Genomic DNA, 11,525 nt, shown 5'->3' on the forward strand with positions numbered 1-11,525 from the left:
AGAGAACTGCTTGCCTTGCTTGGTGGCTCTTTGCAACCATTTTATGGTTGCCTAGCACAAGAAACTAGCAACACACATCCTGTTGCCTCCCCTAACTGCACATCACTGCTTTTTAAGACCCCCTGGAGGTGGAGAAAACAATGTGAGTACCACAAATTAAATGTACATTGAGGAAAGAAAATAGTTGCAGCTTTTGATTCAGCCATGGACCCAAATAAAGGAATTTGTATGGAGTTCAACACCATCCTCTCAGAAACCACATTACTGGATCCTAGGTCCTCAGGCCCTCATCAAACAAGCAGAAGAGCAACCGAGCAAAGCCAGGAAAAAATCTATAACTCCCAGAAATTCAGACTACATACTATTAACTTTTTGCTTGTCGCTTTCAGGCTAGGACTTTCGGAACTTATTGCAATAAGGCTTTTTGGAAGGCAGATATATCCATGATAATGTAAATGACATCAGTGCATGCAGAAATCTAATTGAAGATACCGGCTTTATTTTCCTCTAGGACTTCCATTGAGCTCTCGATTCAGTGGATCGTTCATTTATCCTTAAAGTACTTTGGTTTGTTGCTAATTTCAGAAACATTATATTTGGACTCTATTGAAAAGTTAAATGTGGTGGATACAGAAATGATTGTTGATCATTGTGTAACAGGTGCATCCTAACTGCTGCAGAGGGGAAAATGGGGGTATCCCCCACCTACCAACCCCCTCCTTATCAAATGTGCCAAGAAGAAATCCACACCAACATTGAGGGCTCTGAATCTGAAGAAGAAAATACTGATGAAAAACCTTTTTTTTTTTTTTTTGGAATCCTTTTTCCCCTTTCCTGACATATGCTTCATCTGTTAAGAGACGGTCCTCTGAAGAAACGGTGTCATTACCAACAGTGAATTAATTAAAAGAATGCTAAATACCAAAAGGGATTGTGTTTACAGAAAAACTGCACACTGTGCCTGTACTGTTATAGTTGACCAAAGAAGGATCAAAAGGTGGGAGTGGAAATATTTTATGTAACTCTGTCACTTTACTGTTCTGTGGGAATATTATGCTTATTATCTGAGCGGATGTCTCCATTCGGAGGAGGGAGACCGACAAGTCAAAACAGTAGCATGTGCTCAGCCTCAAAGGTGTCCTCACTCGATCAACTGTCTGTCCTCCAGACAAGGTGTCCTTCCCCAAACAAATGCTTCTCTGTCTTATATGAAAAACCAAGTAGACACATCTCCTGACAGATGGGATGTGTGCTTCAAGATGGCACCTCCTCTCTCACCGTGGGACCAGATACGTCTTCTGACTGCGTCCTTCGAGATAGCGCCACCTCTCTATGTATAAAAACCCAGCCCCGCTATATGTTCTTTGTCTTCTCCTGCAGACTACTCTGTGGTCTGCATGACTCGTACCTTTTCAGGCCTCAAAATAAACATACAATGACCATTCTGACCATCCTTTCAACTTTCTTAAAGAAGCCTCCAAAAATTTCCACAACAGACACTTTGTCAATTTATTTGGGAGTATTTAATGATTCAAGTATTTATTGGTTTAATGGTCAATTAGATCTATATGTCATTTGAACAGACATATATATTATGAAAAAGGTCACATCAAAGATCTGAGTAAGGGAGGCCTGGAAATTATGTATTTAGAAAAACAAAAATCTCATACATTCTGGATTCATTACAAATAAATTGAAATATTGCAAGCCTTTTATTATTTTAATATTCCTGATTATGGCTTACGTCTTAAGAAAACTCAAAAATCCTATCACAAAATATTAGAATATAATGAAAAGGTAATTTTTGTTTTTTTAATTGCATTACAGAAGATAAAGAACTTTACTACAATATTCTAATTTTCTGAGACAGTCTTGTATATCATCTCTATTTTCATCTCTTTACTTTTTAAACGTTTGATAGTAGGTCCCTTTTATGTCAAACCCGATCGGATATATTCGGTTATTGATCATGTGTTTGTGTATATGTGTTTTAGAAAATAAAAATAAAGATTAAGAAAAATAAAAATTAAACGCTTTGAAAACGGACATGCGCACCAAGGTTGCAGTCAATTGCCATGCGCGGGTGGTTAGTACGTAACAACAATGGCGGACACCGGAGCACTGCTCTTGATGCTCCAATTGTGGATGAACTACATCGTTTCTTGGATAAGATGAAACATGTTGCCCCAAAAGTTTGTAGTTTTCGGTCAGTTGAAGCTGTAATACACCTTTATATGTCCATAAGATACTCAATTGTACGTCGTTACTTGTGTTTATACTCGCCGGAGTTCACACTTGATTTCATAGTGGCGAGACAGGAAGTTCCTGTACGTCTGAGTGTTTTTAGCTCGTCCCCAAATCCCCCCGCTGCCTACCGGCCCGGCATGTGTACTACACTGGGATGGGGAGTCCGGCTTTTTTAAGAGAGTGGCTCTTTTAGCTCGGCTCAAGAAGAAGAAACAAATCTTTCTGTTCTTCATTTAGTGTCATTCAGAGCTCGATGTTGCAATTATGAATGGTTTGCGTGTTGATGAGCAATTATTTATGTATTCTTTGCAACATATACACAGTTGCTAACATTTCACATTTTGCTCAAAATTTTAGATGAACTGACCACAGGACCATAGCGATCACAGCAAACATGTTATGATATATAAAGGTGAAGTGTTTCAATACAAGCATTACATGTAGGTTGGTATTCAGAAACACCTCAGCTTCAATGAGCTAATGCGATTTCTCTTGAGATGTGGCAATGCCACTCTGACGGCCAAGGAATATAACTGGAAAGATCAGTTCATGACTGCACACACCTTGTACAATAACTTGTTTTCCCTCTTGCAGGCCCAGGGTCATGAGAGCACGGACAGAGTCTGAGAAACAGCTTCTTCCTGGAGGCAGTGAAAGCTCTCAAGGGCCTGAATTGGACCCCACACACACACAAACCCTACTTTGCTCTGCTACTTATGACAATATTTGTATTTTATTTATTTACTTACATTTTGCTTTTATAGACACACTGTCTTCAAACAGAATTACACTCTACAAATATGTGCACTGAAAAGAATCTTCTATGCAGTGTTCCTATCATTAACCCAGCACAAAAGCCACTTTACGCTCCCCTTCTTAACTTATCATGGTATTTCTTTTAATTAGTCAGTATTCATTATTTGCTTGAATTATGTGAGAGGAACTCTGGTATTGTATGAGGAAGTCCGGAGTGGCAGAGAAGAATGTGACATGTATGCGAGCTGTGTGGCAGTGGTGCAGAGAAGTTTAAGGTGTACGTGAGACTCGATCAGGGATCAGCTCAGAGCCCCTTCTTGTTTGCAGTGGTGATGGACAGGCTGATCATGGACCATGATGTTTGCCAATGACATTGTGATCTGTAGCGAGCAAGAGCAGGAAACAGGTTGAGGAAAATCTCGTGAGGTGGAGGTATGCTCTGGGAATTAGAGGAACGAAGATTAGTCACAGCAGGACAGAATATATTTGTGTGAATGAGAGGAACCCAGGTGTAAGGGTGGGACTACAGGGAGTGAAGATCGCGAAGTCTCCCATGCTCCATTCATCCATTGCCTACCGCTTTTCCTGCACTTAGGGTTGCAGGGATGCTGAAGGCAATTTTCTAATTTGCCCTTTGCATGTTTTTGGACTGTGGAGGGAATCCAGAGGATCCGGAGGAAATCCACAGAGACACGAGGACAACATGCAAAAATTGAAAGCCTCTGTCTAAATTGAACCATGGTCCTTGATGCTGTGAGGCAGAAGTGCCGGCCACATATTTTAAGCTAGTAATAAAGATTGATTAATACTGAACACTATCATGAATCAAGGAGAGGAGACTAAAGTAGCTTTGTGCAGGGATAATTGTAAGACGATGGCATATGAGAAGATTTTTTTATTGTCATTGCAAATTCCTGTATAAACTGGCATCCTCTGTGTTGTGAGGCAGAAGCGCTGACCACTCTTGTGTGTTGTCATGTTGTCTCGTGATATTGTTGTGAAGGGAGTGCACAAAGTAAGAATTTAATTGCATTGTCTGAATAATTGCATTGCATTGTCTGAATAACTATATTCTTACAACCTATATGACGTTTAGAACAAATCTTGCATCTTTTGAATGTCTTTACTCTAAAAACACAAATTCTTGGTACATGCTAGTACCACTATCTTAGGAGGTCCTGACCTCCTCCTTCTTTCACATAATGGTGCGATCCAAGTCTATCCTCGCAGCTGATTGGCCGCATACTCCCCGCCCCCCGCCTCCTATAGGTCAGTAGAAACGAACACAGTTGGGGGAGGCTGGCCGAACAGCCCCCCTCCTTTCGCTCTCTATAAAGAGTCGGCTCTGGTGGCCGGTTCGTTCAGGAATGGCACATTTCTGACCAGCTACTCAGCGTGTCGCCTACTTTCAACTGGCCCGTGTGCGGGGAGGTCGTTTTCAAAACGTTATATTTCAAACTAATTTGATACTCTACCACTTTGCTGGGCGTTTTTTTGTGGAAAAACGATGCCTGGCTTCAACTAAACGTCATATGTGACCAAGTAAGTTCATTTTTTTTGACCGCTAACGCCATGCCGTTATTGCCATAATTATCGATGTTACCTGTAGTCCCATATATTATGTATGGTCAGATAACATTTACAATGGCATCGTTGTCTTTTGTTGAGGCAAAAATCGGTATCTGTTTTTGAATGTTCGCGAAGATGTTCCTCCGGCAGCCGAGGATCTTTCCCTATTCGAATGTCGGACTTAAATTTAGTATTTTGCTCTATGTTGGCGAACTTGAACGCCCAGAAATGCGGCAGGTTTAGTTAGCCGTAGTGAGGATAGCCGATCCAGAAGCTTCCGGCTCCTTCTGGAGTTTTCAATCCTGTCACAACCTAAAACCCACCAAAAATCTCTTTAAATTTAGCCGTAATCTTAACTTTGCAGGAAACTGGGTCGCTTCCGTTACAGGAAACACAAGCGTAGAAACCTTTCAAATGCATCCATATGCTGAGTACAGTTGGACAACCAAATCTAGAAAAAAAATGAAGCCTAATCATAAACAATAGGATAATGTATTATTGAAAATGCCACAACAAATGACAAAGAAACCTTACTGAATATGTAAGTTCCTGCAAGCGCGTAAGTATTCGTAATGTTGATAAAATATGCAAACTTAGGCATCAAAAGAATTGGTGGTGCATTTGATAGCACAAGTTTTCATTTATTTCAGTGAATCATCTTGTCAAACTTGCAACATGCATGCTAACTTTTCAGTGTATTAATTTGTAAATGGAGAGAACATGAAATTAGTTTGGGTGACAGAGAATATACAGAGAATTGCTTTCGATGGTGGCGGTAGATTCACTCTGGTCCCCCTGAAGGGCGAAGCTGTAAGGAAAGTAATGTGCAACTCACAAATTGCAGGTGTAAGTTGTATGCATATGGTTTTAAAATAGGCAGTTAAGATAGAACATCGGTTTTGAACTCCTGTCAGGAGTCTGATGGCAGTTTTGTAGAATGAATTATTTAGTTGTGTTGTCCTACATTTCTCACTCCTGTAGCTCTTAGTGTCGAGGTAAAAGTCTGTAGTGAGAGGGAGCAAGACAACAATGCCTTCTGAGTTTACAGGAATTTATTACAGAAATAATGCATCAAAACTACAATGAACAATCAGCAACAGTCAAAAACCCCAACATGGAGGCACTGAGCCCAGGGGAAACAAGTGTGGCTACATCTGCTCAGTACCTTCCACCAGATGCAACCAGTGGCAAAAAATATTTGCTCTCCTGTTGTTCTGTCCGGCAATTTCTTGCAAAACAGAAAATTTTCTCTGGTGCTGTCTCTGTCTGCAAAGCACGCATTTGCCAGAAGATGTGCATGTCCACTATTGTCCGTAGATTCGTCGAGCTGCATTGCATATCTCCCACTGGTGTGCAACTTTTCCAGAACACTCTTAAGTGTCTGGAGAGATGTCATCAATATGTCTGGAAATTGTAATATTTGAGAGTGGGACTTGGGCTGTTTCTTTAACTCTGCCAGGGCAGAGCAATTTTTCTATGATGATTTTGCAGGCAGGTAGTATTAATGTCTCTGCCATGGTGTGTGGCTGTTTGGATTTAGCGATGCGTTGAGCAACTTTGTAGCTAGCTTTTAGTGTTTTCATACTTATCTTGGTGGATTTTTTTCAACGTTGCCTGTTTCTCAGTCTGAAAAAAAATAGTCAGTGTTCTGATCTTGAAGTGAAGGGTGTTTAGTTTGGAAATGGCGTTTTGAGTTGGCTTTGACCCATGGCACTGTTTGATAGCTTTTTGCGCACACCAGGCATAACTGTCGGCTCAGTTGGTTCCCCAGTAAATGTGAATCCAAATATAAATTTCATTGTATTGTCTTGAGCCCTTTTTTTACTTTCTTCTGAACACTACCTGTACTTTGGCCTTCATCTGGGTCTAAAGGGTCCTGATTGAGTACTTTTTCTATTAAAATATTTATCCATCACATATCACTGCTGCTGTCTCACTCGAAGCATGACTAACTACTCTGCTGTTTGAGCAGCAGCAGGTAGATACACGGGTTAGTTCACTACCTGTTGCTATCTAGTGGAAGAGCGTTTAATTGTTCTGCCTGTCACTGCATGCTGCCCACATAGATATTCGAAGACATGTTCTTTGCATTGAAAAATAATTTTTGGAGCAATCGGGTGAAAGTGAGGATTTTCCTCAGCACACCTGATCTCTCACGGCACACTAATGTGCCAGGCACAGTGGTTGGGAAACAGAGATCCAGACTGATTTAACTACCGCTAATGTTAATAGGTTGTTAAACTGTACTCTTTATCGCTACCTAAATGAGAATAAACATAATTGCATGTGAGGTCAACACAACAAATAGCTCTCACAGCAACACGTCATTGTCATTCTTATTCAAGTTATGAGATTTATATATATTTTGTATGTGTTTTCTTTTTTTCAATTTCTCTAGATACCCGCCCCTTGCTCCTGATCTCCTCTTTGTTAAATCTGTCAGTGATGAGCGACAGCGACGATGATGTTCCTACCCTGTCGCCTGAAGCTCTGGCTGCTCTACAGGAGTTTTACACCCAGCAGACCACAGTTGATAAATCTCAAGACACAACGTTATCTGACCCTTTTGTTGTTGGAGCGGTGGAGGAGGACTGGGTGAGCTCACTTATGAATGAAGCTGGAATGATGAAAATATACTGCTTTTGTTTTTTCAGCCATCAGGGATTTATTTGCCTATCAGACGACTATTTATATTTGGAACTGATTTCCGCATGACTCTATCAATATTCATTAATATACAGGACAAGGCGTTACTGTCCTTTGTGCCAAAACGATAGTAGGGAATCTATCTAAAACAAACAACCAGCCAGCTATTAGCAGGATACCACCCCACCAGCCAGACACAACTTACCTACACTAGCCAACAGCCTGAAGTACATCATCGGGGTTTTCAAGTGGGCACCTTCCATCATCAGTGTTTTTTTGAGTTGCGGCTTGACAGTGAAATCCAGCGTCCTGGAAACATACATCTTAATATGCCATTCACACTATATTTAAATATTTCTGAATATGTATTTCAAGTGAAAGTTAACAAGAATGTATTTCCTGTAGCGGATGAGCCAGTTCTGGTACAGCGATGAAACGGCCTCACAGTTAGCTGAGGAGGTCACACGTGAGGCTGGAAAAGGAGGCAGGTAAAACGACACATGTCCAGGAATACAGGGGTACACGGTAAACGCGTGGTACACGGTAAACGCGTGCATGCATGTGAAAAACAATTTTTTTTATCTTGGGTGATGTTATAATATTACAACATCTCCATCTGTCCTTGTTCTCACATTACCAAAATTAAAAATAACCCCCCAAAAATCCCCTTTTCCTGCCTTTTAAAACCAGCATCTAACTTGATATTGTCATTTGCACCTGCAGGATTGCTTGCCTGAGCGCACCTAGTGTATACCAGAAGCTGAAGCAGAAAGTGGTGAATGGCTCAGATTCGGTGTCTGCTATTTTGCTGGAGTACGACCGCCGTTTCACGATCTATGGGGACGATTTCATCTTCTACGACTACAATGAGCCGCTAAATTTTTCAACCAATGTGGCTCCTCAGAGCTTCGACATTGTCCTCGCTGACCCACCATACTTGTCAAAAGATTGTCTGGCTAAAGTAGCCTCAACAATTAAGTACCTGAGTAAAAGCAAAATACTGTTGTGCACAGGTGAGAGTAAGATGTTCAATAAACCATTTAAATACATTAAAAAAATTCTGTGGGGATTTTATGTGTACAAGACTTTTTCACCCGGCTAGCAGTGGACTGTATAATTTGAATATTTCATGCGTATGTCCTTCACCCCTTAATGAAATTTTAATCTTTTCGTTGCCATAAAGGTCACCAGTCAAGGACTGGACATGACAAAAATTCTAAATGCCTCTTGATATGTGACAAATCCTGTTTTGTCCAACTTGTCATTCATGGCATGACATTTATCATGTTTTTTTTTTTTTTTTTTTGTTCCTCAACTGGCAGGTATTAAGTCCCACTCTGTCCCCAGTTCCATTTCATGATCGATATTAGCTACCACTGATCTGTAAGCATCTAGGGCTGCAAAAAACAATTTGGGCAGTCACTATTTTTTTATCATGACTATATGAGTTGTATTTTCAGGATATTAATCTTTTTGTGTAGTTGATTCGTAAAAGACTCAATTCAAGGAGTCTGTCTGTTAATGTCTGTCAAGTTCTATGTCTTTCTTGCTCTGTCGAACACAAGCCTCTCAACACTGGGAGACTTGGTCATGAATACTGACGTTGTATATAAAGTTTTATCCAATCTTTTAAATAACCAGTCTGTAGGTTGCATGCATTGTAGAGTAGATTGCTATTGAAGACCAAAATTGTCTTTTACCAGTCATCTCTATGGTCTTTGTAGAGTAGCTAACCACATGCAATTTCCAATGCAGTTATCGCAACAGTCTCTTAATTTATGTGACTCAAAGAAAATAAAACATTCATTTGTGACAAAAACCTAATGTCACACAGCGGTCATTGATTCTTGCAAACTCCGCAAGAGCAGTATTCTGGTCGTATTCTGCCTTTTGTGATCTTGCACAAAGGTCACTGTCTCCATTCCTTGCAGAAATTAAAAGTGCAATCTATCCACCCAAGTTAAGTATATTCCTATTCGATCCACATCAGATGATGTGTGATGATCAGTCTTGAAAAGTTTTGTGACTGAACTTTCCCTTGCTTTTTTTTTTTCTCCTCTACATACCAGCCCTATATGATCAGCCAATTGACAATAGAGGCCCTTTATTAGTTTAACTTTTGCTTGTGTGTACAATGTTTGCTGTTTGTCACCTAACTGGCATAACTGGCCTTTGTTATTTTTGTTCTGGTCCCTATTAGGCCTGCACTATTGGACCAATTGTGTAGGAGGGGAGTGGGGGGGCAAGCTATAGCTAAAACCTATTTACCTCTGGGCAAGAGATTGACCATTGGACAATTACACATGGCCAAATATGAAATTAAATATTGCAGAGAGTTGACTTCATGTAGTGACACCTGGGACAAAACTTGTTCATCTTTCTGTTAATAGAAAATGCATCACTGCAAGTTCAAAAGGGGAGATAAAAAAATCAATTTTCATAATTGTGGTGTGTCTTCTGCAGGAGCCATCATGGAAGATCATGCCAAAGAACTTCTTGATGTGAACATTTGCAGCTTCCTGCCACAACACAAGAGAAACCTTTCCAATGAGTTCCACTGCTTTGTCAACTACCCATCCCGCCTTCTATCCTGCTGAGGAGCTGCAGTCAATTGTGACTGTACAGAACTGAAAGACCTTGGAAGAGAGAACATGTTTTTCTAATTTGTGATATGGTACTCGGTTGATACAAGAGATATTTGGTCCTTTTATATACAACTCAAAGGTTGCCTAAGTTCTATTTCAGTCTTGAGTTGGCTTTAAATAATTAGTAAACACACCTGAAACAAACTCAGAAGACTTACCAAAAATAGCAAATTTAATGAACCTGTTGTTTTTGTAAAAGCAATAGTGTTTTTTTTTTTTTTTTAATGAATTAATAAATGTCAGGTAATGAATCTTTGTCAGGTAAAATTTTTTGAGTATATTTTCTTGTCCCTTCAGCTGTTCCTTTCAGGAGTCAGCTCAACAAATGATCTTCCGCCATTCTACCCCATTCCCTGCATCCTCTTCTCCCACACCAACTAACTTCCTGTCCCCTTTCACTATGTCTAGAATTCTCCTCTTTGGTCTTCATCTAGGCCTCTTACATAGTGGTTCCAACTTCAGCATCCTTCTAACAATATATTCATTGTCCCTCCTCCTGTCCAATCCATCTCAGTGTGGCCTCTGTCTTCATCTCCAGAACATCCAACATTTTCTATCCCTTTGAACTCATTCCTGGTCCTATCTGTACCTCAACATCTTCATTCTCCTTTTATCACACATTACCCCTGACACTTCTCTCCACCCATCCCAAACTGCTTCAATGTGTTTCTTCACCTCTTTTCCACCCTCTCAATCGCTCTGGACTGTTAAACTCCTTTACCTTCTTGATCTCCACTCTGTTGCCTCACGGTTCCACTTTAGTCCCTCTCATTCACACACGTACTCGGTCTTGCTACAACTAATCTTCGTTCCTCTCCTTTCTGAAGCATACCTTGTTCCCATATGGGAGTCATAGTTGATCCCTGATGAAGTCCCAAAAGTTTCAAAGAAGGTTTGACACGGTACAATTTAATTGAGTTGCTTACAATGTTGCACAAACTGCGAGAAGTCCTGTTCATGAGGAGTCCAGACAGAGTTTTTGACTTGCTGGTAGGCCCAAGCGAAGCCCAACAACCACAGAAAAGGTCCTTCACATTGTGCCAAACATCTATACAGGCACCTGACTGGACAAGCACCACTAAACCCTTCGCCCTCCTGCCCACCTTTGCTCACTGATTTCATCTGATCCACCATAAAAACCTGCTTTTGGGTACATAGGTAGAAACAACAATCAGAACCTGCCCCCCAACAGTGAGCAGAGGGAGGCTGTCATCTACTGGGGGTAAACCCCGACGTGGAGCCACTGAGCCCAGGGGAAACAAGTGTGGCTACATCTGCTCAGTACCTTCCACCAGAGGCAACTCTAGAACGGAAAAAATTCCAACCCCTCTCAAGGAGTTCTGGACACCTCACTGTGTGTTGGGGCAAGCCTGATACCGAGCTGGAACTTCTCTACATTGCAAGCTAGCTCAGGCCCTGCGTCCCGAGAGCCAGCTTCTGCAGCCAAGGATCAGACCGTCAAGGTCCACTTCTTCAGTTACCACCCAGCTCGCACTGCATCCGACCATCTTGGCTCCTCCTAAGTGTGGAGAACCCACAGGTGGGACCTTCAACACGAGTGGCTATTAACATACCTTTCTTAGTCATTCACACATCGTGGAAAAATACATGCAACCCTTCACTCTCATTCACACATCTGGGCAATTTAAGGGTCTCCGATGA

The 11,525-nt window shown here is 41.0% G+C and overlaps 1 protein-coding gene across 1 annotated transcript; it reads left to right on the plus strand.

The window, feature by feature from the left end:
- Positions 1–3,948: 3,948 nt before the first annotated feature.
- On the plus strand, positions 3,949–10,114 carry eef1akmt1 (EEF1A lysine methyltransferase 1). Its single transcript, XM_086145287.1, has 5 exons — positions 3,949–4,545; positions 6,971–7,167; positions 7,624–7,706; positions 7,942–8,231; positions 9,682–10,114. Exons 2-5 carry the CDS (start codon positions 7,018–7,020, stop codon positions 9,813–9,815), a joined length of 657 nt encoding a protein of 218 aa, XP_086001413.1. The 5' UTR covers positions 3,949–4,545; positions 6,971–7,017; the 3' UTR covers positions 9,816–10,114.
- The last annotated feature ends 1,411 nt before the right edge of the window (positions 10,115–11,525 follow it).

Source organism: Fistularia commersonii, chromosome 4 (genome assembly GCF_037954325.1).
Source record: "Fistularia commersonii isolate RoL2024-O1a breed Wild chromosome 4, RoL_Fcom_v1.0, whole genome shotgun sequence".
In the NCBI taxonomy this organism is placed as follows: domain Eukaryota; kingdom Metazoa; phylum Chordata; class Actinopteri; order Syngnathiformes; family Fistulariidae; genus Fistularia; species Fistularia commersonii.